Genomic DNA, 26,751 nt, shown 5'->3' with positions numbered 1-26,751 from the left:
GTGTGGGGGGGCGGGCGGTGCAGTTGAAGAGGATATGATTAGGAGTAACAGAAAGCGTAAAATGGATATTTATCTGCCATATTTACATGCGTACCATAGTAATTATTATAACAATTCCTCACTAATTTCATATAAGCTGGGTGTTATTTATCTCTATTTTACAGGTGAGAGCTCTGAGGTGAGGAGGCATTGTAATGACTTACCCAAGGTCCCACGCTAAGTGGATTGGGATGTAGGAGACCTGTTTGGTTCTGTAGCCCTTTGTTCTTTTTGATGTATCAAATGGCTTCCTTGTACTTACCTAAATCACTCTGCTTATCTTCAAGAAGTTCAAGATACTGTCACTTTTAAGGTCAACTTTTATTTCTTGTGGCTTGGAAAATGAAACTGTAATCAAAACCAAAGTTGATCATTTTCTAAAAAGGGCTCTGATTTCTCTACTTGTAAAATATAGAGATTGTATTTATGGATCAAGATCATTAAAACCGTGTCCTGTCAGTCTTACTACAGGAAAACAGCTTGTGGAATAAATAACCTAATACTAGTTTTTGTTCCGGAGGGTGTAGGACCTCGCATGAAAAGAAGGAAGATCATGAGTTTCTTTGTTTTTAGTGGATAACTTTGATTTTTGTTGGGGACATGCTAATATCTTTAGCATGCTGAAATTTTACTTAGACAAAATGCAACAGAAAATATTATGTATAATGGGGTGAAGTGAAGTGTTGATTGTGTCCCCTACACGTGGACTTAATGGTTGGCAGTAATATCCTGAGGCTTCGAGGCAGGAGGGGTAGCTCCCTGGGCCTTCCTCTGCTGCAGACATTAGCCGACTCTGTCAGCCATCAGCTTCTTTCTTAACTGTGGACCTTTGTGCCTCATGAACTACTACTAGGACTACTATTTTAAACTCTCCACGATGGGAATGATTGTGTTTAGTACTCTAACTAAAAGTACAAATTTTCATTCTTTTCCCTTCTCTTCTTTTCCCTCCCATAGATGAACACAATGACGTGCAGAAGAAAACTTTCACCAAATGGATTAATGCTCGATTTTCAAAGGTAACAGACTTTCAAACACTTTCTGGGGATTCAAATGCCTCTTTCTGATTGATGGAGTTTGGTTGGAAGTGCAATGAATTCTGCCGTGGAATGTGACCTAACAGAAATCTTCTGAGTATGCAGATACATTTATACTTTCTTTCTTTATACTTTCTTTATTCTCTTATCAATTATGTTTAAGATTTAATGATGTAAACACCTTCATGGTATAAACAGCTCTTTATTTTTACCTGGCATTCTCCAGATAATATGCCAATAGTTTGTTGCTTTTGATGCTGTGAATCCTGGGTCCATTTAGGAAATGAATATATCATTGGGCAAATTTTGTGTTCATTTCGCTAGACAGATGATTTCACTTTGCCTGGTGAAAATCAAATTGTTATTCAGGCAGCCTTTCTACCCTGTGCAGAAATGCTTAGGGATTTTTTTATGCCTGTGACTGTGGCCAATAGTATTTATCTGCATTGTGGTCCTCCCCGCCACTCCCCCCGCCCCTTTTTTTTTCTGCATTTCTTCACTTCTTTACCCAAGGATCCACTCTTTCTCAGCATTTCTAACCACTTGGAACATAATCCATGTTTTGAGCGATATTCCTTTTAGGGGCAGAGCAAACTGAAAGAGAAATCAGCAATGCTGTTTTCAAACTGGTTGTACTGCAATTATCCATTGGTTATTGATGTTGAAATTTGCTCCTCTACGTTTGATGTGGGAGGAAAATTTTCAGGACAGCTTGATAGAAAGATGAGTAACAGAGTTTTCTTGGAGAAACATAATCATGGCCTTTTAAATAGTAAGAAAACTATTATTATTTTTCAGATGGGGGAGAGAGAGAGAGAGAGGAAGGGAGGGAGAGGGAGAGAGAGGGAGAGAGGGAGAGAGAGGGAAAGAGAGAGAGAATGCATACCTGTGGGGTGGGGCATAGGGAGAGAGAATCCCAAACCGACTCCATGCTCAGGACAGAGCCCAACTCGTGGCTTGATTCCACAACCCTGGGATTATGACCGGAGTCAGATGCTCAACCAGCTGCATCACCCAGGCACCCCAAAAGCTACTTTAATTAAGAGTTATTATTTTCAAATTTTTCTATTTGAGAAGATTGCAAAAGTCAGGACCACAAATGTTGGTATTTCTTTGAGGCAAGGCGAGAATATTTTTGATTACTTTTAGTGACACCATGGTTTGAAAATTGTTCCATATCACAGTAATTACAGGTGATTATTTGATTGCCAGTGTTTTCTTCGGTTTCGCAGGTTTGTGTTGAGGGATGTTTTATCTTGCCTCTGAGAATATAAGGGATGTGAAAACTGACTTTGACAGAAGGATCAAGAATCTAGCAATTCTTACATAATTAGTGGGATAATTATATGTAGGATTATTCCAGAGCAGACATAGGTATTTTGGGGGAAATTTTAACTTGTTTTATTTTAGAGACACAGGTAACATCTGGGTGCTTTGGATTTGGCATTATTCAAAACTTTCAAAGTATTCATCTGCATGTGACCATATTCTGGGCAACATAGGTACAGCAACTGAGAGAGTCTGGATATGAGATGTTTTATTCCACTGGTTATTATGAGTGGTTAGATATGTAAGGTCATCTACCCTGATTGTTGTTGTTATTATTTTTTAAATGCTTTATTCAGTTTTGAGAGAAAGAAAGAGAGATAAAGTGTGAGTGGGGGAGGGGCAGAGAGAGAGAAAGAGACAGAGATACAGAATCTAAAGCAGGCTCCAGGCTTTGAGCTATCAGCACAGAGCCTGACACAGGGCTTGAACCCATGAGCAGTGAGATCATGACCTGAGCTGAAGTCAGACACTTAACGGACTGAGTCACCCACACGCTCCTACCCTGATTGTTGGGGAGGATGAAACGGTCATTTCTAGGTAGAGCAAGTTAAGCAGATGTACTTTTTTTTAGCAGCTTAATTTAGTCATTGGGGAAGAATTACCTTAGAACTGATTTTAAAGATCATTTGAAAGCATTGCAGTCTTGATAGACCTGTGTTTGGGGGCATTTGACACAGGGTGAATTACTTTTTCCCCTAGTTATAAGTATGGAAAGAAATAGTGCAATAGGGCATGGAAAGGTGGAGAGTAGGAGAGTAGAGGTGACAGTTGAGAAAGAAAAATTGAACATGTTTCACTTGATCAGTATTGCCATGAATTTGGCTCAGGCAAGATAGCACCTCTGTAGTGTGACAGACTGTTGGACTGGAGCCTCTCCCGGTAGGTTGGCTTCATCTCCAGGTCCAGGAGCCGCCATTGATGCAAGGCAGGCACCAGAGCTCGGCCTCACACCCAGTGTGGCCCAAATACTCCTTCTCTGAACTTTAAAACTATCCTCACTGCAGTTGTTGTTCCTTGACTTGTTCTCCATTGAACAGTTCTCAGTGTCTATTGATCATTTGGGTCATATGTCTGAATTTTCTCAAGAAATAGCTCAGTATTTATCGCTGGTCATTAACATCTTTAAAAAGAGCTCAAATAACACAAAGTTGAGTACTACCCGAGTTGTTTACTTAATGAACTTGATATTTAAATATGTATATTTATAATGTGTTTATTATTCTGTGATATTAAGTGAGGGGTTTAAGTCCCATGTAAATTATTTGCCCCAGGAAGCTTGTAATTATTGCCAGGACAGTGAAAAGACCAGGTAATTATTATCATTTTTAACATTTTTGGCATTTCAACAAGTTTTAGTTATATAAACTGACACAGAAGCTAAAAGCTTATTTTGTTTGGAGAAAAAGGATCAAAAGGAGAGCTGACCCTGGAAACATTTCCCTTCAGATTACTTCTAGTAAGAAATCACAGTAGAAGGAAAATTTGATGATTCTAGAACAAACTTATCAAAGAAATGATGAATATTTGGATATAAAGAGATGGAGGGTTCATGGCAGTGACATTGAACTTCATCCACATTTTTTCCTTCCTCTGGCTGTCTTAAGTCCATAAATCAGATTGCTTCCACACTGGTGATCAGGAAAAAGAATAACACATTTCTAGGTTGGGAGATTTCCAAAGACTCCCCATACAGCTTCATTCCACTGTGCTGGGAAAAGGTGGTATTTGGGCACAGTGTCACTAGGTAATCCAGAAGCTTGCACCAGAAAAAAAAAAGGTCCTATTAAAGAGAATGAATTTGATTTCACTTATCTTTTTATCCATGTCCTTTGGTATTTGTGAAGTTTAAAATAGAATTACTGATTGAGTCTGCTGCTTCCCTGAAGCATGGGTCTCTTCTCAGAGCAGTAGAGCCCTTGTGTTGAAAAATGCAAACAGACACTGACGGCATCATCTGCTGTTTAGGAATTTATTTTGAATTCCATCCCTGGCTATTTCCTTCATGGTCCTCTCCCCAGCCCATCTCAGTCAGACACCAAATCTTGCTGATTCCACTACCTACATGTATTCAAAATGTCTGTTTCCTTCCATCTTTTATAACACCACCTTTTGCCAACTCATTATTATCTGAGTTAGGAAAAAAATGTGAAAGACTTTAAGATGGGCAAAAAGATCAGTAGGAGTCCTGTCAACTCAGACATCTGGGTCATTGCCTTCCCTTATCTTTGAGCTACTCTACACCTCTGAGAGTTGTAGAAAACAGATAATAATACAGACAATTCTTATTCATAAAAATGCAGAGTAGGTGGAATGCAATTGATTATTATCCCTTGAATAGACCTGTTTTTGCATCTATTGCAAATTTATTTCCACTTTATTGCATGTAAATAACTTGTGGTCTTTTGAATTCTCCTTTGAACTGGTTGTAACATTGTACTGGTTCTCTCGTTAATTAATGAGTCGAAACCTTTGACACGTGTTGATATTACATGTGCATGAGAGTCATGATTTTACTGTTTTTTTGAAAATTATCCCTGAACATGTGGACCATCGTCATAATCTGCCAGCTGTTTCTACCTGGCCGGACTTCACCTTCCATTCCCTTCCTTCCACTTTCTGCAGAGTAGGAGTGATCTTAAAGCCTGAATGCCCTTTTCTCTTCAGCTGAACAGGTTCAGTGGCTGTCCATTGTTCTTACTTGGCATTTAAGGCCCTAAATTGTTGCGCCTTCCAATCTACTCCTGGTTGCATTTTGCTTTACCTTTGCTTCCTCTTTATGCTCTAGCCATTGCAATGAGACTTCTCATGGCTTCTGGCTTTGCTCTTTCCTCCATCTTTTCCTGGCCAGCTCCTCCTATTTTTTGCCTGAGCTTAAATGTCATTTCCTGAAGGACACCTTTTTGGAGCTTCCAGACTAGGGTAGATATACTCTATACTCTTAAAGCATTATCCTTTGATGCACTTATCATAATTGTACTTTAAATAGTTACATCTGAACCTATGTAGCTTTCCTCTCTGAGACAGTGGTATGCTCTGTGGATGCAGGGATTGCCTGTTTTGTTCATTGGCACCACTTCTGGCATTTAAAAAGTACCCAGTGAGCCCTTATAGACTTAATAGATTAGTGAATGACAATGGCAGAAACATACTAAAATGCCTAATACTTTACATCCATAAACCAGTTGGAAGTGGTTATATTGAAAAGAGGTAGGAGTATAGGATTGAGTGCAAAATGGCATAAATTGTGTTATTTCATGGATATGAATACATTTTGCTGCATTTACTCACAAAAATAGACAAAAAACCCAGCTATGCAATTTCCTTATTTACCTGTTTTCTGGAGTTGCACTGGAAAGATTGTTAAATCATCATTTGGATTTATACATATGATTCTCACGTTTGCTGCATAGAATTCTTCAAATAGAAGCCTCCTATTAAATTTGGTGATGAAAAATGAGATTTAAAACCTAAAATCAGCTCAATTCATCCCTTGATAAGGGATTTGGTAAAGAGCTTGAGAATATTGAGTAATATGAATCTAAAACCATCCTGTGATTTTTTTTCACTATATAAAGAAATATGATAGCTAAGACAGCATTCACTATAAATATATATTCTTTTTGCTGCAAATCCTTGTTAATATGTTACAGAGATCTGCTTTGGAGTTTGGGAATCCTGAGAAGTCACACAGCATGGAATAACTTATGGTTGTTGGATTTGAAAAAGTTATGAAAGGCCCAGAAGAAAATGATTATCAAAAGGAGTTAAGAGTTAGGAAATTTAACACTTACTCCTGGATGTGCTGCTCATTTATTTATGACCTCGGGCACATTATTAGCCAGTTTTTCCAGGTCACTTGGTTTTTATTCTTTTAGCTATAAAACACACATGATCGTAATTACTTGCCTCATATTGCTAAGAAATATTGAGGCATTATTTTGAAACAGTAGAGGAGATCGCGATTACTTAGGAATGCTAAATTAAGCCCCTCTCAGGTAATCCTAACTTGTGGTACCCCTGGTCTGTGCTACACATATATTTTAAAACAGAAATGGAAAAAAAGCATTGGCTCATTAAACCCACTTTGTTCCATTGTCTGGTGGGTAAAGCTTGAGTGTTTTGTTCCCTCTAATTTTAAGAGCCTCTGGATTATTAGTGGGCTTGGTCTCCCCGGGGAGGCAGCGACGGCCTCATTGCTTCACTGTTGGGAACTTTGTTCTGCCGCCCAGCCTGCATTTTCTTTGGCTGACTTTCAGAGCTGCTCATCTGGCAGAGCTGAGACATACAAATTGCAGAAGCTTTTTTATCAGTTTGGTGAGGCGATTCTCAAAAGAGGTTTAAGGAATAAAGGTTAGGCAGAGAACATGCAGACATAAAAATTCTGAACCTCTGCTTGGGGAGATTTCTGCTTTTCCCTTTTCTAAGACAAAGAGGTGCGAAGTAAAGTTTTCGTGTAAGTCACAAAATTCCAAACTTGAAATTTAAATTGATGGAGCACAAAAGAGGAAATCTGTGAAGCATTTTTTTTTTTTTTATATAGATTACATTGTGGAGAGCTATTCAAATGTGTTCCTTTTGGAGAAAGCGGGACTTGGCTTTTGGTGTCCCATTGTTTTCTAGTGTTTTTCGTGTTGGACGTTGATGGTCATAGAAATGAGAGTGGGAAAGATATGTAGGGAGCTTTGTAGAAGATGGGGCGATAAAAGTTGGCTGTAGAACTTCAGTCCACTTTTCAGTCTTGTGGAAGAGAGAGTGCAGGCTTCCTGTGTGCCGATCAGTAGCACCTGCAGGAGAGATCTGAGCTTTGCAAGTTATGCATTGAGTCCACCGTTGGTTTATTTAACCGAGTATGAGTATGTATGGCAAGTCACCTAATTGTTTTAGGTGCCACACCCATTCAGCTGGTTCTTTATGAAGATTTGATTTGTATTTACTCACCAATACCTTTAAAAAGCAAACGATAGGGGCGCCTGGGTGGCTTAGTCAGTTAAGCGTCCGACTTTCACTTGGGTCATGATCTCGCGGTTCGTGGGTTTGAGCCCCGCATCGGGCTCTGTGCTGACTGCCAGCTCAGAGCCTGGAGCCTATTTCAGAGTCTGTGTCTCCCTCTCTCTCTGACCCTCCCCTGCTCGCGCTGTCTCTCTCTCTCTCATTCCTAGAAATAAATAAAAATATTAAAAAAAACAAACAATAAAATGCATTCTGTATTCCTAAACCATACAAAACTATGTTTTGGCCACATGACATAAGTTTGGTTTTGTCGTTGGTTTGCATTCAATTTGATATCTTTTGTTTGTTTTGGTTCTAAATATTACACTTGCAACATGATTTTCACCTGATTACTGTGGTTAACATTATAAAAAAAGTTATTTAATATGCTGTGTTTTATGATTGGTACATATTGAGTACTTAATAAATGATTTTGACTGAGCCTATTAGCGTTTGTAAGTGTTAGGCAAATTTGATAGTGTTTGCTGAGTCTGTAACCGATGCTCAATTTTGAGACAGATCGGCTGAGGAAAATGACTTTTCACCCTTTACCTGGAAAGGGGTGAGCAGAGCCACATACCTTATGCTTTTCCACTCAGCCTATGTGAGCCCACCATCCCCGCCTTCAGAGATGGGCTCTGATTGGTGCAAGGGTGATAAGCCTAAGCCAGTGTAGGCCCATGAGCTATCAGGAGATGACTGTTGAAGAGGTGTGGTTTTGGGGGAAAGAAGCTCTTTCCATGAAACAGCTAGGAGACACTGGACCCACTTTCAGCAGTACCTAGCCTTAGGAAGGCTGTAGCTCCAATTGCTGCTTGTAGCCGCCCGCCAACTATGCATGGAGGCAGACTGGGTTGGGTGGGGGTAGTTGATACTATTAATTTTGTTTTTATCATCTGTTGGGGAAGTAAAAAAAAAAAAAAAATCCTGCCAATAAAAAGACCTCTATTTGATACAGAATACAGAGCACACAGAATTTATTACTGAATATTTCTGTCAGATTTGGTGAATGCAGGCAGTTGGTGAAAAACTAGAAGGTCTGGACAGAATTTCACACATTATATAGTAAAGTGGAAGAAAGAATGATGAATACGTACCTCCTGGAGAGACAAATGGATGGACCCTGTCTGGGCCTTTGTCTCCCTCCTAATAGACTCTGGAATTATTTTGAGGTCTTTGTTACCTTGCTTTGGAAAACTGGAGATGGAAGTTTATCTAATTCCTCACTAAAAAGTTGGTCCTGCTGTTTTTTCAACCCTAAGGGGATGGAAAGGGCAGGTCAGCTGCCTCTCCTCTATGAAACAAAGAAAATGTCATTTTATTTACCTTTATATCATCATTATCAATGTCATAACTAATGCCTTGCACTGGTCCCATGGTAGCGTATCTTTTGAGGAACTGCATTCTCCAAACCTTTCCCCTGCTTTGCTCGTTGTGTGGGTCTGGAATGAGCTTTATTGTGACAGACCTTGCCTGCTATGCAGGTGGAGTGGTTTCTCCAGCCCGCAGACCTCACCTGGTTGTTTGTCCATGGAGTATGCACTTGGCCCTGCCCCTGGCTGCCAGCCGTGTGAGCCTCACACGTGCTTCCTTATCCCGGTTTATCAGCACTCTCTCAGTTAGTTTGCTTACCCAAGATCAAGGTAAAAATTCTGTTACATGCTGTATGACTTTTGATTCTCTGAAAGGTATTATTTGGGTTAGCTTGCGTTTTATAGTGTCTTGTAGTTTTTAAGGCAAACACACATTCACTGCTTTGATTCCTACATGAACACTGCATCAGTCATTGCTCTGCAGTTAATATGTCTCTTGTGTGATTACCTGGGCCATGTTTCTCCAGTCCCTCCCTCTTCTCCTTTTCTTCCCTCCCTCCTTCCTTCCGGACACGCTTCTAAATGGAATCTTTTTCAGTTCTTAAGAACTTGTGCTGACCACCTTGAATTCTTCAAAAGAATGGCCAAGAGCCATGTGCTCACTGATTCTTTAAGTGACCGCAGAACATCTTGCTGGTTTTCTTTTGCAAGGTGTTTAAAGACCTCATTAGGCATTTCACTGCACTCATTTTGCTCTTATTCTTTTCAGTCAAATGCTTTCATTCTCTCCCTGTGGGGTAGAATCAAAAGTTGATATTGACCATCATATGGTCTTCATTGGTGAAGCTGTAACTTTACAATTGTGATGAAACTAATGCTACCAATTTGCTTAATCTTGAGTAGAGATACCATTCTTTGTTTTAATTATTTAATTTATGTAATAATAATTATAGTACAAAAAATTAGGTGATAGGAGAAATCCAAAGAAAATATTCAACTGCTTTTATTTATTTACTTTTAAAGTTTTATTTATTTATTTTGAGAAAAAGAGAAAGTGCAAATGGGGGAAGGGCAGGGAGGGAGGTGGAGAGAGAGAATCCCAAGCACTGTCAGTGCATAGTCCAAAGTGAGGCTCAAACTCACGAACCATGAGATCACGACCTGAGCTGAAGTTTGTCACTCAACTGAATGAGCCACGCAGTAGTTCTTCAACTACTTTTAATTCCACCATCAAGAGAAAAGGTTATAATGTTTTTATTGTAAACTACTTTTAAGAGTATATATATATATATACATGTATATATATATACATACACATAATTAATAAAAATGGCATTGCTTATGGTGCTCACTGATGTACTTATTGACTTTTAAGAAAATAAAGAATTATTGGGGGCACCTGGGTGGCTCTTGCTTGAGCATCCGACTTTGGCTCAGGTCATGATCTTGCGGTTCATGAGTTCAAGCCCCACATTGGGTTCGCTGCTGCCAGCCTGTCAGTGCAGAGCCTGCTTTAGATCCTGTGTGCCCCCCTCTGCCCCTCTGCTGCTTGCACTCGCCTCCAGAATAAATAAATATTAAAAAAGAAAAGAAAATGTAGAATTGGAAGAGCCAAAAGGGTTCTACATTTGCTTTAGTGCTGAGATTTGCGATTCATAAAATATTAAAAATATTAAAAGAGGGGTACCTGGGTGGCTTAGTCAGTAGGGTGTCCAACTTTGGCTCAGGTCATTATCTCATGGTTTGTGGGTTCGAGCCCCGAGTCGGGTTCTGTGCTGACGGCTCAGAGCCTGGAGTCTGCTTCGGATTCTGTGTCTCCCTCTCTCTCTGCCCCTCCCCCACTTACGCTCTGTCTCTCTCTTAAAAATAAATAAACATAAAAAATTTAAAAAATTATTAAAAGAAAAATTAAATTGCTTATTTCTTTTTGAATTTTTAAAATAATCAACTCCTTTCCCCAGACAAACAAAAAAATAAAAGAGAGAGATGCTAAACCTTGCAATATGCTATCAAAGGCTGGGGACATCAGATTAACCTTAGATTAATCAGAGAAGAATGCAAAGACATTCTGGTATATATGCTATAGATGAATATGTGTATGTGTGTACATCTGTGTGTATGGTGCACACATGCACACACACACACAGTACCCAGTAGAGATAGTAACTGAATTCCATAGGCTGCCTCAAATCCCGTTTTGAAAATAGAGCATAAATAAATCACAGAATAGTCAAACAGTGTCAAATTTATTGTTTATAAGATACCATATCAGATATGTTTGTTGTGAAAGCATTTAAAAACTTCTGTTTTCACTCATCTCCTTCTAACACCCAGTTGTAACTTGATTATTTATAATGAGATTAGGGCAGTCATAGCACAGATTCTGTCTGTGTACTGTATCTGTTACTTGGTACAAATTTGGCAGAACCATGCTAGCTTATGAGTCCTGGTAATGTGCTCAGCATGCTGTGTTGGTACTGGTTTTGTTTACATCTAGATTCTGAGGGCCTTGAATACAAGGCCCGCATTTGCCAGCTGTGGATGGTGGGTGGCCCGTGTCAGCCTAGCAACCCCAGGGAGGAGGCACTGATCAGATCATTTTTCCAAACGGAAAATCCTGAGGCCCAATTCTACCTCTGGTTGATTTGTTGTTGGTATAAAGAATTAGCACTTTGCTCTCTTTGGAACTACAAACTACACTTTCTAAGTTTTACTTTTGTATTCAATTTTTGGCAATTTTTTTCCCATTGCCATTCCTACTTTTGGTGAAAAACCTGGCCTTTAAGATGGAAATAACTGTGTTTTGGGAGTACTGAGGAAGGGGGAAAGTAAGTCAGTGTCAGCTTTAGAGAGACGGTGGGGACCCAATCACAGAGGATCTTTCACTTGGAGTTTGGATTGTCTTGGCGCATAATGGAGTCATTTGCCTGTTGTTAGAGTTATTCTGGCTGTACTGCAGAGCCCCGGGGATCAACTAGCCTCGTCCTGGAGGCATGAACCAGAGTGGGAACCGAGTTGACAGAGGGAGGTAGTTGCCTTTAGAGTGTGTCTTTGGAAGTAGGTGAGGTGGGGAGTGAGTGGAAAACAAAAAGAATCTGAAATGACTTCTTTGTGTTTTGGTCTGAGCCAGAAAAATGTCCGCTGGTGTTTTGTATTCAGTCATGTTCCCTAGTCTTTGGATGGTGTGGTGTGGTGTGGTGTGTGTGGTGTGGTGTGTGTGTGTGTGTGTGTGTATGTGCGTGTGCATCCTTTCCACAGACTTGATCACTTATTCAGAGGACTCTCTGTTGACTAAACTTCTGTCTCACCTGCATGCACTTAACCCTATGCAGAGATTGCTAATCAGCTGCCCTCTGATTTGCTGTGCCTGTGGACACAATATGTTTATCTGCACCATGTCTTAGGGGACTACAAATAACAGGAGATTACACAGATGAATTCAGATTTCTGGCTACTTTTGAAAAGCTCAAAGTTCTGGCAACGATGGGCTGGGATTCCTTCATGGCCACCGGTGGCTGGAAATGAGCACTTTTGCCTTAAGCCTTTGGGCTGATTCTCCGGGTGTGATGGAGCCCATCAGGTCTCCTTCATGCCGTTGTACTATTACACGTCTCTGTCGGTATTCACAGCCGCAGGCTTGTCCTCATGCATTGCAATGACAGTTTGCTTGTATCCTCTGACACTTTTCAATACAGAAGCATCTGTGTCCCAGCTGCTGGTACTAATACCGGTCCTTCTTGTCACAATGGTGGGGTTAGAGCTGGTGTCAGGAGAGTGCACAGAAGTACAGGGGGAAAGGGTTGGAGGAGGTGGTGCCCAGGACTGGTCACGTACAACATCATCACCCTCTGCGCTCATGTTGCCTTTTCAAACTTTAAGGCTAAATGTGACCCATGGCTTATCTGCCCCCCAAGTTCAAGATTGTGCATTTGTACTATTTTGTGTTTGTTGGAAAACTCTGGGAACCCTCTGTTGTAATGGGGAGGGTGGCCTGAACTTGGCATTTCTGCAGGGCCAAGCACAAAGAATGTATTCACCAAATATTTGTCTGATTGAGTTACTAAACTATATTCTTTCTGTCAGAGGAGTCTCTGCAAATCTGTCTTTGCAAAGAATTAAAAATCTAAATAAGAGGTTGACTGACAGGATGAATCAGTTTTTAATTTTATTCAATGATGACTTCTGACATTTCCAAACAGTTTCCCAGGGTGGACCCCATTTTGAGAGCCTGTGATAGGAAGGCACAGATATGCTTTAAAGTCGTGTGCTTGGAAAAACATCGTCTTCATTTGGAGTTCATTTAAATTGGATATATTTTGTTGCTCTCTTTGGGAAGTCATTAAATATAACTCCCTCTCTTCTCTTCTGCCCCCATCAATTAAATATTTCCTTCCATAAACATCAAAGGCTGGTACCCTCATAATTTGAGTGGCAGTTTCACACAGACTTGTGGATTTGCAACCAGATTTTGTAGTATTAGATCCGGGTTCTGCCTCTCACTTGTCACATCACCCCGTCTCAGTTTTCCTACTTCAAAATCCTATTATCAAGAAATAACTAATGCATGTAAATAACCCATCTAAATCTCTATAAATCTCTTAGAACAGATCTAAGTGGCTGCTATTACTATGTCTAAGAACATTTTACATGTCCAGTGTCTGTTTTTGTATGGCCCATAAGCTAAGAATGGTTTTTGCATTTTTAGGTGGTGGAAAAAAAAAAAGAAAAGAATATTTCATGACATGTGGATATTATATGAGATTCAAGTTTTAGAGTCTGCAAATACAGTTTTATTGGAAGGTAGTTATCATTATGATTGGCTCATTTGTTTCTGTATCGTCTGGGCTGCTTTCATATTACAACAGGATTGAGTAGCTTTGTAAAGACCACCTGACCAGCAACTCCTAAACTAGGTACTCTATAGACCTATACCATAGAAATTTTCTGGCCCCTGGTTATAGGGCACAAAGTACTGAATCACGTATGTATAGATGCTACTCTCCTGGGTGGTAAGTGGAACTTGCTCTTTGGCATAGGCTGGTTCTTTCCATTTGTTTATGAGACACTCCTAGGTTGTATTTGTCATGAATATGTAGTATTTTGTAGTGACTGGCCATGTGCATGGTGTGTTTTCTGTGTAAGTTTTGAACCAGCTTTGGTTTTTAATGATCCCAGGGACCTTTCTTTACTCTTTACTTGGTCCAATGAGGAGATTCATAGGCTGTATTTTCCCCACTTTGGCCACCTTCAGGCATAGTCCTTTCGAAGATACTTGATGGGTATATATATACTGATAACGCCATCACTGGTTTGGGGTGGGAGCGTAGTGGAGAAAGAGACACAGCAAAAAACAGATTTCTTCCTGATTGCCGTCAATATTCATCTGAAATTCGGAAATAGAATAAAGAAACTGAGTTACTGTTACTGTAGGGTTTTGTTTGTTTTTGTTTTTAAAAAAAATAAGGGTATTGGTTCTACTGTATGAATGATTGACTTCCAGAAAGATAGGGCTATGTCTCGGTCATCTGTATTTCAAAAGAATACTCCTCAGGGAGGCTTTCTCAAGGTTTGCTGCTCAGTAATGAATGAACTAGACAAGTGAGAGAGGAAAGGAATGTCTCATTTAGAAAAATTAATGCTATTTCTTAGTGCTTCCTGCTTTGTTACTGAGCAACAGTGGGGCTTAGGGAAGAATCTAGTGAGTTTGCTGGTGAAATATGGTTTGTCTCCTGTACTTACCTACAGCACAGCATGGGGTGCTCTTGTACCACCGTGTTCATTATTTTGGAGTGGGATGTATCCCTATAGGTCATCGTATTAGAAGATCTTTATGAACTGATACTAACATGTACTCAGGTTCAGTATCTGCTTTTATATTCATGTCTGGGAATTAATCATTTGTTTTATTTATCTGTTCAGATTTTGTTGAAATTTTATGGCACTTTTATGACAGTAGAAATACTGAAGTGATGTTTCTAATATGAATGATAGTATCAACCATTTATTGAATATCTGTCATCTTAGTTTTTAACAGATGAGCAAAGAGACGTGGAAAGGCTAAATAAAGTTTTTTTTGGTCAGTGAGGTCATTGATGGATGATCATTCATAATTATTTGTCATATGGACATATTTATGTTTATATTGTGCCGGTTTATGTTATTTTATTTATTTATTTGAAAATGGATAGTGGATTTGAGAAGACCTTTGTGCACTTGTTATCAGTAATTTTTTTAAAATGTAATTTATTGTCAAGTTGGCTAGCATACAGTGTATACAGAGTGCTCTTGGTTTTGGGGGTAGATTCCCGTGATTCATCCACTTACATGCAAGACCCAGTGCTCATCCAAGCAAGTGCCATCCTCCCTGCCCATCACCCCTTTTCTCCTCTCCCCCAACACCTCCCCATCAATCCTCAGTTTGTTCTCTGTATTTAAGAGACTCTTATGGTTTGCCTCCCTCCTTCTCTGTTTGTAACTGTTTTTTCCCCCTTCCCTTCCTCCATGGTCTTCTGTTAAGTTTTCCAAGTTCCACATATGAGTGAAAACATATGACATCTGTCTTTCTCTGACTGACTTATTTCATTTATCATAATACCCTCCAGTTCCATCCACATTGCTGCAAATGGCAGGATTTCATTCTGTCTCATTGCCAAGTAGTATTCCATTGTATATATAAACTACATCTTCTTTATCCATTCATCAGTTGATGGACATTTAGGCTCTTTCCATAATTTGGTTATTGTTGTAAGCGGTGCTATAAACATTGGGGTACATGTACCCCTATGAAGCAGCACTCCTGTATCCTTTGGATAAATTCCTAGACACCAATAATGAAGCAACAGAAAGAGAAATCAAGACATCGATCCCACTTACAATTGCACCAAGAACCGTAAAATATCTAGGAATAAACCTAACCAAAGATGTAAAAGATCTGTGTGCTGAAAACTATCAGTAATTTTTAAGATTTTTTTTAATCCTAGCTATCCCTTTTTGTTTCTCCCATGAGCTTTACCTATATTCCTGTCTCTTTCTGTAAGATCAGAGTTATGCATCTCTCCCTGAAAGGGAATCTGGTTATTTGGTGGCTAGTTCTCTGAAGTGTACTTTTGCTGGTTCAGAGAAGAGGAAGATAAGAGGTAGTAGATGATGAGGGCCTCTTCTCCCCCTTTGCTCTTACTGATAGCAGGTAAGAAGTCTAAATGTGCAAGGAGCTCCCCCTTGCTCTGCCTCCTGAAGTATCGCCTCTGGTCCCTTGGGGCATATCTCCCACATGGTACATATCAGTCTGTTATTGTGACTGATGGAGATAATTGATGTGTCCCTGACACTATCGCTACTCACCAGAATGGCAGCTGGGACTAGAAAAGCAGCATTATTTCACACACAAATATGTTATGGTTTATTTTTTTACTGACTCTGTGGTGAAACCTTTACCATACTTCCCCTCATTTAGAGTATGTGACCTCTTGAAAAGCCATGTTAGTCATCATTAGTTGACAATACTTTATACTTAATTAAAAATGTAGAAAATCAGGAGGGGAGGAATAATGGAAATTCCTAAATTTTAGGAAACCTCACAGTGGCTCCCTCCCTCCCCTCTTCCATTTCAAGCTCAGAGTAAAATTGTGCTTCATATGACTTTACGTATATATTTTTAAGTGAAAAGTGAAGAAGACAAAATAGTTATTGTTATAAAATGGCTTTATTATTGACAGGTGTGAGGACTGTAATCGCTGTGGAGATTTCATATTAAAGGGGAGTACTTTGATACAACATAACTTTTATTATATGGTGCTTTACAGTTGTCTGGTCACTTTCACATAATAGTATTTATTTGATTTTAGCCTGTGATTTAGAGGAAGGTTAAGAGTGCACTTAGGTTCACCAGTTTGGTAATGGTCAAACTGGAATTAAAACCAAGGCTTCCTGATTCTCTGTGTAGGAATTCTCCTATTGTGTACACCCATCATACCACCCACACACAGGCAAGAATCTGCCTGTCAATGCGTGGGATCTTCTGGCATCGGACACTCAGAATGTTGGTCCGTGGAAGTTGATGCTATTTATCAATCAGGGATGAGAGTTTAGAATTCTATAAGCTTTGTTGTTGGAAATACAGGACTGGTACTAGACTTAGACACAGAGCCCTAAGTGTCTTCATTGTTCAGAAATTCTAGCTAGAAGTATAGGCCTGGCACCATAGAGCAAAATTTGTTGACAAAATGACCTGCTTCTGTAGTGGAAATGCCGCAAGACACCATCATACTGTGAATGTAATGTGTGGTGATGGAATGAGAATGACACACTTTTGTTGGGCTCTTCGTGCAGGTGCTGTGTGCCCATTTAAATTTTCAGCGATTCTCTGTAGCATTCCTTCTCAGGGACATACACATTGGCAAGGCATCTGGACATTGGCCGTAGCTTTACATGCTCCCTTTGTAAGAAAGAGTGCAATTTATATTGCTCAGGTTAAAGCATTTGTTATGGATTTCAGAGTTCTGTATATTTGTGTTTCTTTCCATAGAAGGCGAAGCTGAGTGGTCAGCTGCCCATCCAGACTTTTAATTGGAAAAAATGAGACCATTCATTGATTTGCCACAGATGTATGTGATTTCTGCTACTGAAGAAACTGATTATTTACTTGTTCTTTTATAGAGTGGAAAACCACCAATCAATGATATGTTCACAGACCTCAAAGATGGAAGGAAGCTCCTGGATCTTCTGGAAGGCCTCACAGGAGCATCACTGGTGAGAGGGGTCATCTTTGAGAATGAGGCTAAGTGTCTCTCATCATTACTGATACTTGAAGACCTTTAGGGGTCCTTACAATGTAAAGGCCCAAAATAGGAACATCTTTAGAAAAATGTTTTAGTGAATCTTTGGTAGAGTAATATTTGTGCTTTATTGAGGGCTCTATTTTTATCAAAGATAAAATTATTTTTTATATTTATTACTCTCAGACAGCCCGGGACAGAATTATAAAGAGGAATGGCTGTATAAAGATGGTATAATGTTTTAATGGTAGAAAACACATGTAAATGTTATTAAATAAATATCTTAAAAAATTGTTAAAAGCTGGGGTGCCTGGATGACTCAGTTAAGAATCTGACTTCGGCTAAGGTCATGATCTTGTGGTTCATGAGTTTGAGCTCCGTGGGCTCACTGTTGTCGGCACAGAGCCTACTTTGGATCTTCTGCTGCTCTCTCTCCCTGCTCCTCTCCTGCTTGTGTGTGTGCTCTCTCTCTTTCAAAAAAAACAAACAAACAAACAACTCAAAGAAAAGTTGTTAAAGGCTATGGCATTTATTTTTATTCAGTTTTTCAGTATTACCTTCATTTTTTCATCAAGCCCAATTCTTTTTTTTTTTTTTTAAACTACTATTAACATTCTGGTTTATTTCCTCTGAGTTGTTAAAAATTATACAGATATAAATATATAAAGAGACATAGATGTGTGTATGTATATTATATAGTGTATACAGGACGCGTATACATAGTATGTATATGCTATATACACACACATGTAATACCATATACATGTTAATTATGTAAGCCCAATTCTATTATTTTATGTGTAAGGTACTTTATACTCACCCAGAAATAACTCTGCTAATGAAGAGTATGCATTTTATGGGTACAAACTTTAACACTAGAGGTAGAATTACTATACAAAGTATAGAGAATTGCACTCTTAAAGAAGAATTCCTTTCTCATCGAAGTGTGGGGTAGTTATATACTCTGTCTTTTGCTGCGTACCTGTTGGAGAGGCTGATCCCTCTCTCAGATGAGATTCCCTGGCCATTGAGGCAGAAACTGCCTCCCAGATCACCTTTCTCCAGGCTGCCTTCCCAGTGGGGCCTTGTAATGCTACCTGGGACAGTGCCTCTGAATCCACCCTGCTCTGTGCACACTGATTGGTACAGTGAAGGTGACATTGCTTCTCAGTCAGTGTCCAGCCCAATTTTAATTTCTTTTTTTTTTTTAATGTATATTTATTTTGAGAGAGACAGAGTATGAGCAGAGGAGGGGCAGAGAGAGAGGGATACACAGAATCTGAAGCAGGCTCCAGGCTCTGAGCTGTCAACACAGAGCCCGACTCAGGGTTTGAACACATGAATCTTGAGATCATGACCTGAGCCAAAGTCGGACGCTTAACTGATTAAGCGACCCAGGTGCCCTGGGCCCAGTTTTGATAAAAGAAGCTTTCTCTCTGGACCATTGGTTCCCAAACTCATCTGTCCATTAGAATCACCAGGGGAATATTTTAGAAATTCCAAACCCATACTACATCCCAGGTTCATTAAGTCATCATCTTTGGGGGTGGAGTCAGACATAAGCTTGGTAGTTTTTGAATGCTGGCGTTAAGCAAGTGACCGAACTAGTGTCTTAAGATGTAAGTGGAGTGACGTGCATGCTATGGACACGAGGCTCCATGGTGGCCTGAGAAGCCAGCCGGGGCTCCTGGCGCAGAGGGGCTCTGCGTGTTGAGCTGTTCTCTGTACGTCTCAGTGTCCATGTTTGCTGGCAGTGTTGGGGCTGACTTATTTGATTCTGTATTTTGTTTTCTAGCCGAAGGAACGTGGCTCCACGAGGGTACATGCTTTAAACAATGTCAACAGAGTGCTGCAGGTTTTACATCAGAACAATGTAAGTGTGCCCTGAGACTTCCGGGGTTCTTTGGTGCTATCGGGATTACTTTTTGTCACACTGGCCACCTGCTCTGTGCATTGTCATCAACTGATTTTTCAAAACCTTTTTCTTTTTTTTTTTTAAATATAATTTATTGTCCAGTTGGCTGGAAACATTTTCCTTACCACAAATATTGAACCTTTTCTGGGAGCGAGGAGACAGTCACGCGTTTGCTGATGACTTGATCGATCTATTGTAGAAATAATACATTTTTGAGATTTAGGTTTACCTGATTCTTTAGAGTGAAATTTCTCTTATCATCCACTTCTGTTGCTGTCCAAATGTCCTAAGACAAAAATCTTGGTTTATGTGGCGGAAGTGTCTTAAAGGTTATTATTATTTTTGTTTTTTAACTGTGCTAGGTGGATTTGGTGAATATAGGAGGAACGGACATTGTCGATGGAAACCACAAGCTGACTTTGGGGTTGCTCTGGAGCATCATTTTGCACTGGCAGGTGGGATGCTTTTCAATCCCTTTTTAATAGAAATGGAAAAATGTATCATTTGTGTGTTAGTTGCTTAAGGCCACCATCACAGAGCACCATAAACTGTGTGGCCTCAACACCAGAAATTTATTTTCTCACAGTTCTGGAGGGTGGAAATCTGAGATCAATGTGTTAGTGTGGTCAGTTTCCTTTGAGGCGTCTCTCTTTGGCTTGTGGGTCGCCGTGTCCTTCCTGTGTCCTCTTGGTATTCCCTCCATGTGTATGTGTCTTTGTCCTGATCTCCTCTTCTTCCAGCCAGAGTGGGTTATGGCCCATCCCTAAGATCCCATTTTACCTTAATCAGCCCTTTAGAGACCCATTTCCAAATACATTCTCATTACCAGGTAGTGGGGGTTGGGACATCAAGAATTTGGGGGACAGGGACACAATTCAAGTTCTAGTAATTTGGAATGAAAGAGTCAGACAAACAGTTCTATTTTCCTGGCATAGAAAAAAAGTATCTTTCTTTAAATATTAAAGTTAAAAAGTTGACATAATTTCAGATTTATAAAAAAGTTGCAAAAATAGCTTAAAGAATTCCCCAACACCTTTCATTCACACTCCCCAAATGCTGACAGTTCTCTCTCTTGTCTTCCTCTTTGCCTAAACACTTGTGTATTTTGTAAAAACAAACCTTTTTCCTAAAAGCAAAGAATTCTCTTACGTAACTAGAATATGATGTTAATATCAATGTAAAATGTGCTATATACAATATAATACTAGCATCGTTAAGCATAATTACAGTATACACTAAAAATAATATGTAATTATTAAAATCAGGAAAATAATATCAAAACAATGCAATTTTGTAATCTACATGTCCTTTGTAGATTTTGTCAATTGCCCCAATAATATCCTATATTTATAAAAGAAAAAAATACATGATCATGCATTACATGTATTTTTCACATCTTCTTAGTCCTCTTTTATCTGGAGTAGTTTTTGAGTCTTTCTTTGTATTTCACGATATTGACCTTTTTGAAAAGTACTGGAGAGTTATTTTGTAGAATACCCGTCCATGTGGGTTTGGCTGGTATTTTCTTATGAATAGATTCAGATTATTCCTTTTTCAGCACAGGATGCCGCAGAAGTGATGTTGGGTTCTTAGTATCAGAAACATGTGCTTTCCATTAGGTTTTTTTTCTGGCAGTGTCAACTTTCATTGTTTGGGTTAAGGTATCTCCCCTGTAATGTGACTGCCTTTTGTTATTAAAAAGTAGCCTGTGGGGATATACTTTGAGGCTGTGTAAATATTAAGCTACTTACCAAACTTTTTTCCATTAGTCTTAAGATCCATTCGTAGTTCTTACCTGATCAGTTATTATTGTGATGCTTGGCAAATAGTGATTTTCCAATTTCAAATGCTCAAATGTTCCTTCTGCATTTATTAGTTGTCTTTCTACTTGTATGGAAGAGTTTCCCCTTGCCACTTGTTTAGGTATCTATTCATCCATCCATTCATTTATATATCAGTGTTCACTCATAAATTTTTATTTATTTGATAGGTTAATAATAATCTTTCACTATCATTATTTATTTTGCCTGCTCCTTCAAGTTGACTCTTGTGTCCTTTTCATAGGTCACATCATTCTTTGAGCATTTCCTTATAATACGTGTATCACTTTAGAATAAAATATCAGTTCGAGATTATAATTGTTTTTATCATCATAAAATGTACTTCACTCTGATTTTGCAGTTCGTCAGAAGTTCTTCCTTTCTCATTTTTGTAGAAAATAAAAATTGTGTTCTTCTTATTAAAAGGTGTTTGTTAAATGTATAGTATTAAAAAATTACTTTGTGGCTATGAATGTAACGTTCACTGTAACCAAACTGAATATAGGTGTTGCTAAGATATAGAAAATACCATAACGTATAAAGGTGAGGTAAAAATCCTCTCAAATCCTAGTGCCGTAAAACAATTACTGTTAAAAAACTTTTATCTTTCCAGTGTTTAAAGGAAAATTTTGAGGTAAAATGAATACCAATTACTTGATCCGTAATGGTTAATTGAAGTAATAGTCCTTATTCAAGGACTTGATTCCAGCAACTACTTTAAGTTATAGGCAGGCATGGTGTTTTTTGAACAGGTAAAAGATGTCATGAAAGATGTCATGTCAGACCTGCAGCAGACGAACAGTGAAAAGATCCTGTTGAGCTGGGTACGCCAGTCCACGCGGCCATACAGCCAGGTCAACGTCCTCAATTTCACCACCAGCTGGACAGATGGACTTGCCTTCAATGCCGTGCTCCACCGACATAAGTGAGATACGACCCAATGAGACGTGGGCCTTCCCAATTTGTATCTCCTCTCTGTCTCTTCCTTACTATTCCTCCCTAAAGCCCTTTCCCCATGACCTCTCTGCACATGAAAAATATGAAGAAAAGAAACATGGAAGAAAATACCCATCAAGTCTTATTTCCATAGGACTTAAATGCCACAGTTCAGTGTCCGTGGTTTCTTCTACATATTTATAAGTTTAAAAAATGTAAAATAATTCACATAGTTGAGTCCCACTCATTCAGCACTAACCAGTAATATATACAATGAAATGTGTTACATTTTCATTCTCATACCAAAAAAGAAACTATAAATTCAATACAGTTGCAATTAAATATAGACAACTGATTTTTTTTTTGGTGAAACTTGTAATTATATAAAAGACCAACGGCCCAAGAAGAGCCAGTATACTCCTGAAGAAGAACCAGGCTAAAGTACTTCCCAAACAGAAATAAAACTAGTTATGAAGCTATATTTATTAAGACTATATATGTATATAGTCTATAAATAAATATTCAAATATAATAATAGGCTGAACCACGTGACATTGCCAACATTTGACTGTTTTGACATATAAGAATGGCAGTTTCATATAGTTCAGCCTAACAGAATAAAGAACTCAGAAATAGCTCCATTCTGCTATATACCTGAGCTAATGTTGCAGGTTAATACTATGGGACAACAGGTTACCCATAGGGGAATAGGTGTATTGGATCCTTACCTCCCTATACCCAAGAGAAAATTCCAGATGCATCAAGGATTTAAATGTGAAAGGCAAAATTTATTATATGTTTTATTGCTATTGTAAACTAATGTTTCAAGTCCCATTTCCTGTAGGTTTTTTGCTTATAAATAAAAAAAAATTGACTTTTCTAAATCTTAGATCTGAAAACTTGTTAAAATTTTACAGAAAGTTTTACAAATCTTACAAAATGTTTTTATGTTTTTTAAAAAATTTTTAATGTTCAGTTTTTGAGAGAGAGAGAGACAGTGTGTGTGTGTGGTGGGGACGGGCAGAGAGAGAGGGTGATACAGAATCTAAAGCAGACTTCAGGCTCTGAACTGTCAGCACAGAGCCTGACGTGGGGCTCAAACTCATGAACGTTGAGATCATGACCTGAGCCGAAGTCAGCCACTTAACTGACAGAGCCATCCAGGTACCTTAGTAGTTTTTTTTTAGACTGTCCATAAATCATAATAGTTTCTTCCCTCCTCTTCTTTTCTCTTCCCTCCTCATTTGTGCCTTGTCCTTCAGTACAATATTGATTTGAATTGGTGATAGTGAGCAGAATGTTTTGTTTGACATAATGAAGGGCATGGTTTCAGTGTTTTACCACGAGACTAATATCTGCTGTAGTTTTTTAAAAATTTTACTTTTTATCTAGTTAATGAACTCCTACATTCAAGTGTCTTTTACTTCTCCTTTATTAGTTTAAGAGGGTTGGACTCTGTTTTTAGTTCGTTTAGAAATGTTATCAAACAACTTAAATTTTAGCCCAGACATTTACCCAGCTGTTACTTAATTGATTCAGCAAGTATGTGTGGAGTGCCTGTGCTCGGTACAGCATGTACAGCAGAGAACAAGACAGGCAAAAATCCCAGTCCTGCTGGAATATCTGTTCAAATAAAGGGGGAAGACAATTAAATGAAAATGTAAGTTGCATAGCATATGGAAATGGTAAACGTGCTAAGAAAAACATATTGGGCAAGAGGGAAGTCAGTGGGTACAGGGGCATGAGTAGGAAGAGGAATAGGAGATGAAGTCAGAGAAGGGACTGAGACTGAGCATAGGGGTGGCAAATCCTAGAAATTAAGTGGATCTAGGATCCACTCTATCTAAGAACAGATAGAGTACAAAGAAAATGATAAACGTTTGGGTAAATCAGTAACAATAATGTCCAATTTGTGGGACTAAAAGGAAATCAAGACAGAAAGGAAATACTAGACAATGGTAGTATGGCGGAGGATAATTGGTGAAAAGTTCTCTGAGGGCCTAGTTGTAGGAATATCCTGTGAGCAGATCAGACCTGGATTTTCTATTCTGCTAATCTTGGTCTTTAAATTGGAGAATTTAGTCCATTAACATTGATTGTAATAATTCACGTACTTAGTTTCATTTTTACCTCTTGTTTTAAGCTTTTCATTTCTTTTACCTTTTCTGTATCTTTTTTCTTTGTTGTCTTATATTTATAGGTTCCTCTTCCCTTTTTTTCTTTTACTACTTGGAAAATATCATATACCATTTCTAATCTTTCATTGGTTACTTCATAAGTTTTAAATGGCATATTTGACCAATATTAGAAATTTAGAGTGTTTTACCTATTGTTTTCATATTATAAATTACTTTAAAAAGTAGTATTACAAGTCTTTAAGATATAAAAGATAAATTTCTTTTTTTAGTGTTCATTTATTTTGAGAGAGACAGAATGTGCACACACGTGCAAGTGGGGGAGGGGTGAGAGGGAGAGAGAACGAATCCCAAGCAGGCTCCACACTTACAGTGGGGATGTGGGGCTCAAACTCGTGAACTGTGAGATCATGAACTGAACTGAAGTCAGATGATTAACTGACTGAGCCACCCAGGTGCCCTAAAACATAAATTTCTTAATTTAAACTCACAAGTGAAATAATCTAAAACTGAAGTTTATTAGATTATAGCAATGTCATATATTTCATCTTTACTCAGTTTTATTTGCATGGTAATTTCAGACCCGATCTCTTCAACTGGGATAGAGTTGTCAAAATGTCCCCAATTGAGAGACTTGAACATGCCTTCAGCAAGGCTCAAACTTATTTGGGAATTGAAAGGCTGTTAGACCCTGAAGGTATTGTTCGCTGTTTAATTTCAATCTTGCTTTTGCTTCTTCTTTCCTTTTTGAAAAGAATAATGAGAATTGTGATGTATTTTTTCTTTTTGAGTATGGTGCAAGCTATTTAATTGGAGACAAGTTATTGGTACTATTATAGTTAATTTGTAGTATGCATTGGGAGGAAATGTAATTATGTCATTTGAGATTAGTTACTTGATACTAACAGCATAAGACTTAGAGATTTAGGAAATATAATTATTAGAGAAGCAATTCAGTATTTGGCTTATTTAATGCATTTACAAATGTTGCAGAGTTGAGTTCTAGACTTATTTTCCTATTATAAATAAAGTCTCTGCCATCTTTAAAAATTTTTTTTAATGATTATTTTCATTTTTGAGAGAGAGCATGAGCAGAGGAGGGGCAGAGAGAGAGGGAGATGCAGAATCTGAAGCAGGCTCCAGGCTCTGAGCTGTCAGCACAGAGCCCAACATGGAGCTCGAACTCACGAGCTGTGAGATTGTGACCTGAGCTGAAGTCAGACGCTTAGCTGACTGAGCCACCCAGGCGCCCCAATAAAGTCTGTGTCATCTTAAATGGTAGCTTAGCTTTGAGCATTTTTGGGAAGCTTTTAGGGAATATTTTTAAGAAATGGGATATTGAACAAAGTAAAGATTCATCTTTGCCTTTATCTCTTGTTTCATGAAATAGAAATTTACTGAGCTATGGTATTTCAAGCATTATATACTAGTATTGTTTATGGGTACTAAGGATAGTTATTTTATATCTAATATTGAGCAGTTCACATATTTTGGACATCTAATTTAAGCTGGTTCTTATTTTCTTCCCCTTTTAGATGTTGCTGTTCAGCTTCCTGACAAGAAATCCATAATTATGTATTTAACATCTTTGTTTGAGGTGCTTCCTCAGCAAGTCACTATAGATGCCATCCGTGAAGTAGAGACACTCCCAAGGAAATATAAGAAAGAATGTGAAGAAGGAGAAATTAGTATACAGGTACAGGTCAATTTTTTATTAAAAAGTTTGACTTGCCATATTGGTTTTCTCTTACATACTAGGGTTTTTTTCTTGACAGAGAGCATCTTGGCTTCTCAGCTTACATAGGCATAAGAAGTTCAGTTTATCAGTCAGCGTGCTATCAAATGTCATATGCATGCAATGGAAAACTGTAGCTCAACTGATTTTATTGGGAAGGAGCATACATCATTTTACACAGTAAAGCTGGAGTTAGAGTCTAAGGCTGGGAACATGCAGCTGCATGATATGCCTAAGAACTTAACGTTTTCCCATCATCTATTCATTTTTTCTTCGTTGTCGTGCTGAAGTTGCCTTTTCTCATATCAGCCTAGTTTTGTTCTAAGTACTAATCTTTTTTTTTTTTGCCTCTGAAGAAAAGATTTTTATCATTGTATTCTCACAAGGGCTATCAAAACATAAGCTTTATTTCCTCTTTTCATTTAGGAGGAGTAGTTGACAATAGGCTACTGGGTGAGTTTTTCATTGAAGGACTTAGAATGGTTTTATTCATCAGGATATAAATGTATTTTGGGGGGGAGATATAAAGTTATGAATTCTTCTTCCTGAATTTTCTTGTCTTAAATCAATCTATATTTTCTTACTCTGTTTCTTATTCTGTTTCAGTTCTCTTAATTCATAAAATGAGAATTTTAACAGTTGGATGAGACCTTGAAAAGTCATTTAGTCTAATGTGTTAGCAACCCAGAAACCAAGGGATACACATGGATTTCAGAATGATAAGAAGTA

The 26,751-nt window shown here is 38.5% G+C and overlaps 1 protein-coding gene across 3 annotated transcripts in view; it reads left to right on the top strand.

Annotated features, from left to right (window-relative positions):
- The window catches only part of UTRN (utrophin), a 563,065-nt gene that overhangs the window by 158,170 nt on the left and 378,144 nt on the right, over positions 1–26,751 (top strand). For all 3 annotated transcript variants that reach the window (XM_077776104.1, XM_077776105.1, XM_077776103.1), the window contains 7 exons: positions 997–1,058; positions 17,363–17,455; positions 19,277–19,354; positions 19,759–19,851; positions 21,969–22,141; positions 24,869–24,984; positions 25,823–25,983. In XM_077776104.1, coding sequence (XP_077632230.1) covers positions 997–1,058; positions 17,363–17,455; positions 19,277–19,354; positions 19,759–19,851; positions 21,969–22,141; positions 24,869–24,984; positions 25,823–25,983 — 776 coding nt within the window. The remainder of the gene's footprint in view (positions 1–996; positions 1,059–17,362; positions 17,456–19,276; positions 19,355–19,758; positions 19,852–21,968; positions 22,142–24,868; positions 24,985–25,822; positions 25,984–26,751) is intronic.

Source organism: Crocuta crocuta, unplaced genomic scaffold (assembly GCF_008692635.1).
Source record: "Crocuta crocuta isolate KB4526 unplaced genomic scaffold, BGI_CrCroc_1.0 scaffold25, whole genome shotgun sequence".
Taxonomy (NCBI): domain Eukaryota; kingdom Metazoa; phylum Chordata; class Mammalia; order Carnivora; family Hyaenidae; genus Crocuta; species Crocuta crocuta.
Note: the sequence above shows the minus strand (reverse complement) of the source record. Positions and strands in the feature narration are given on the sequence as shown.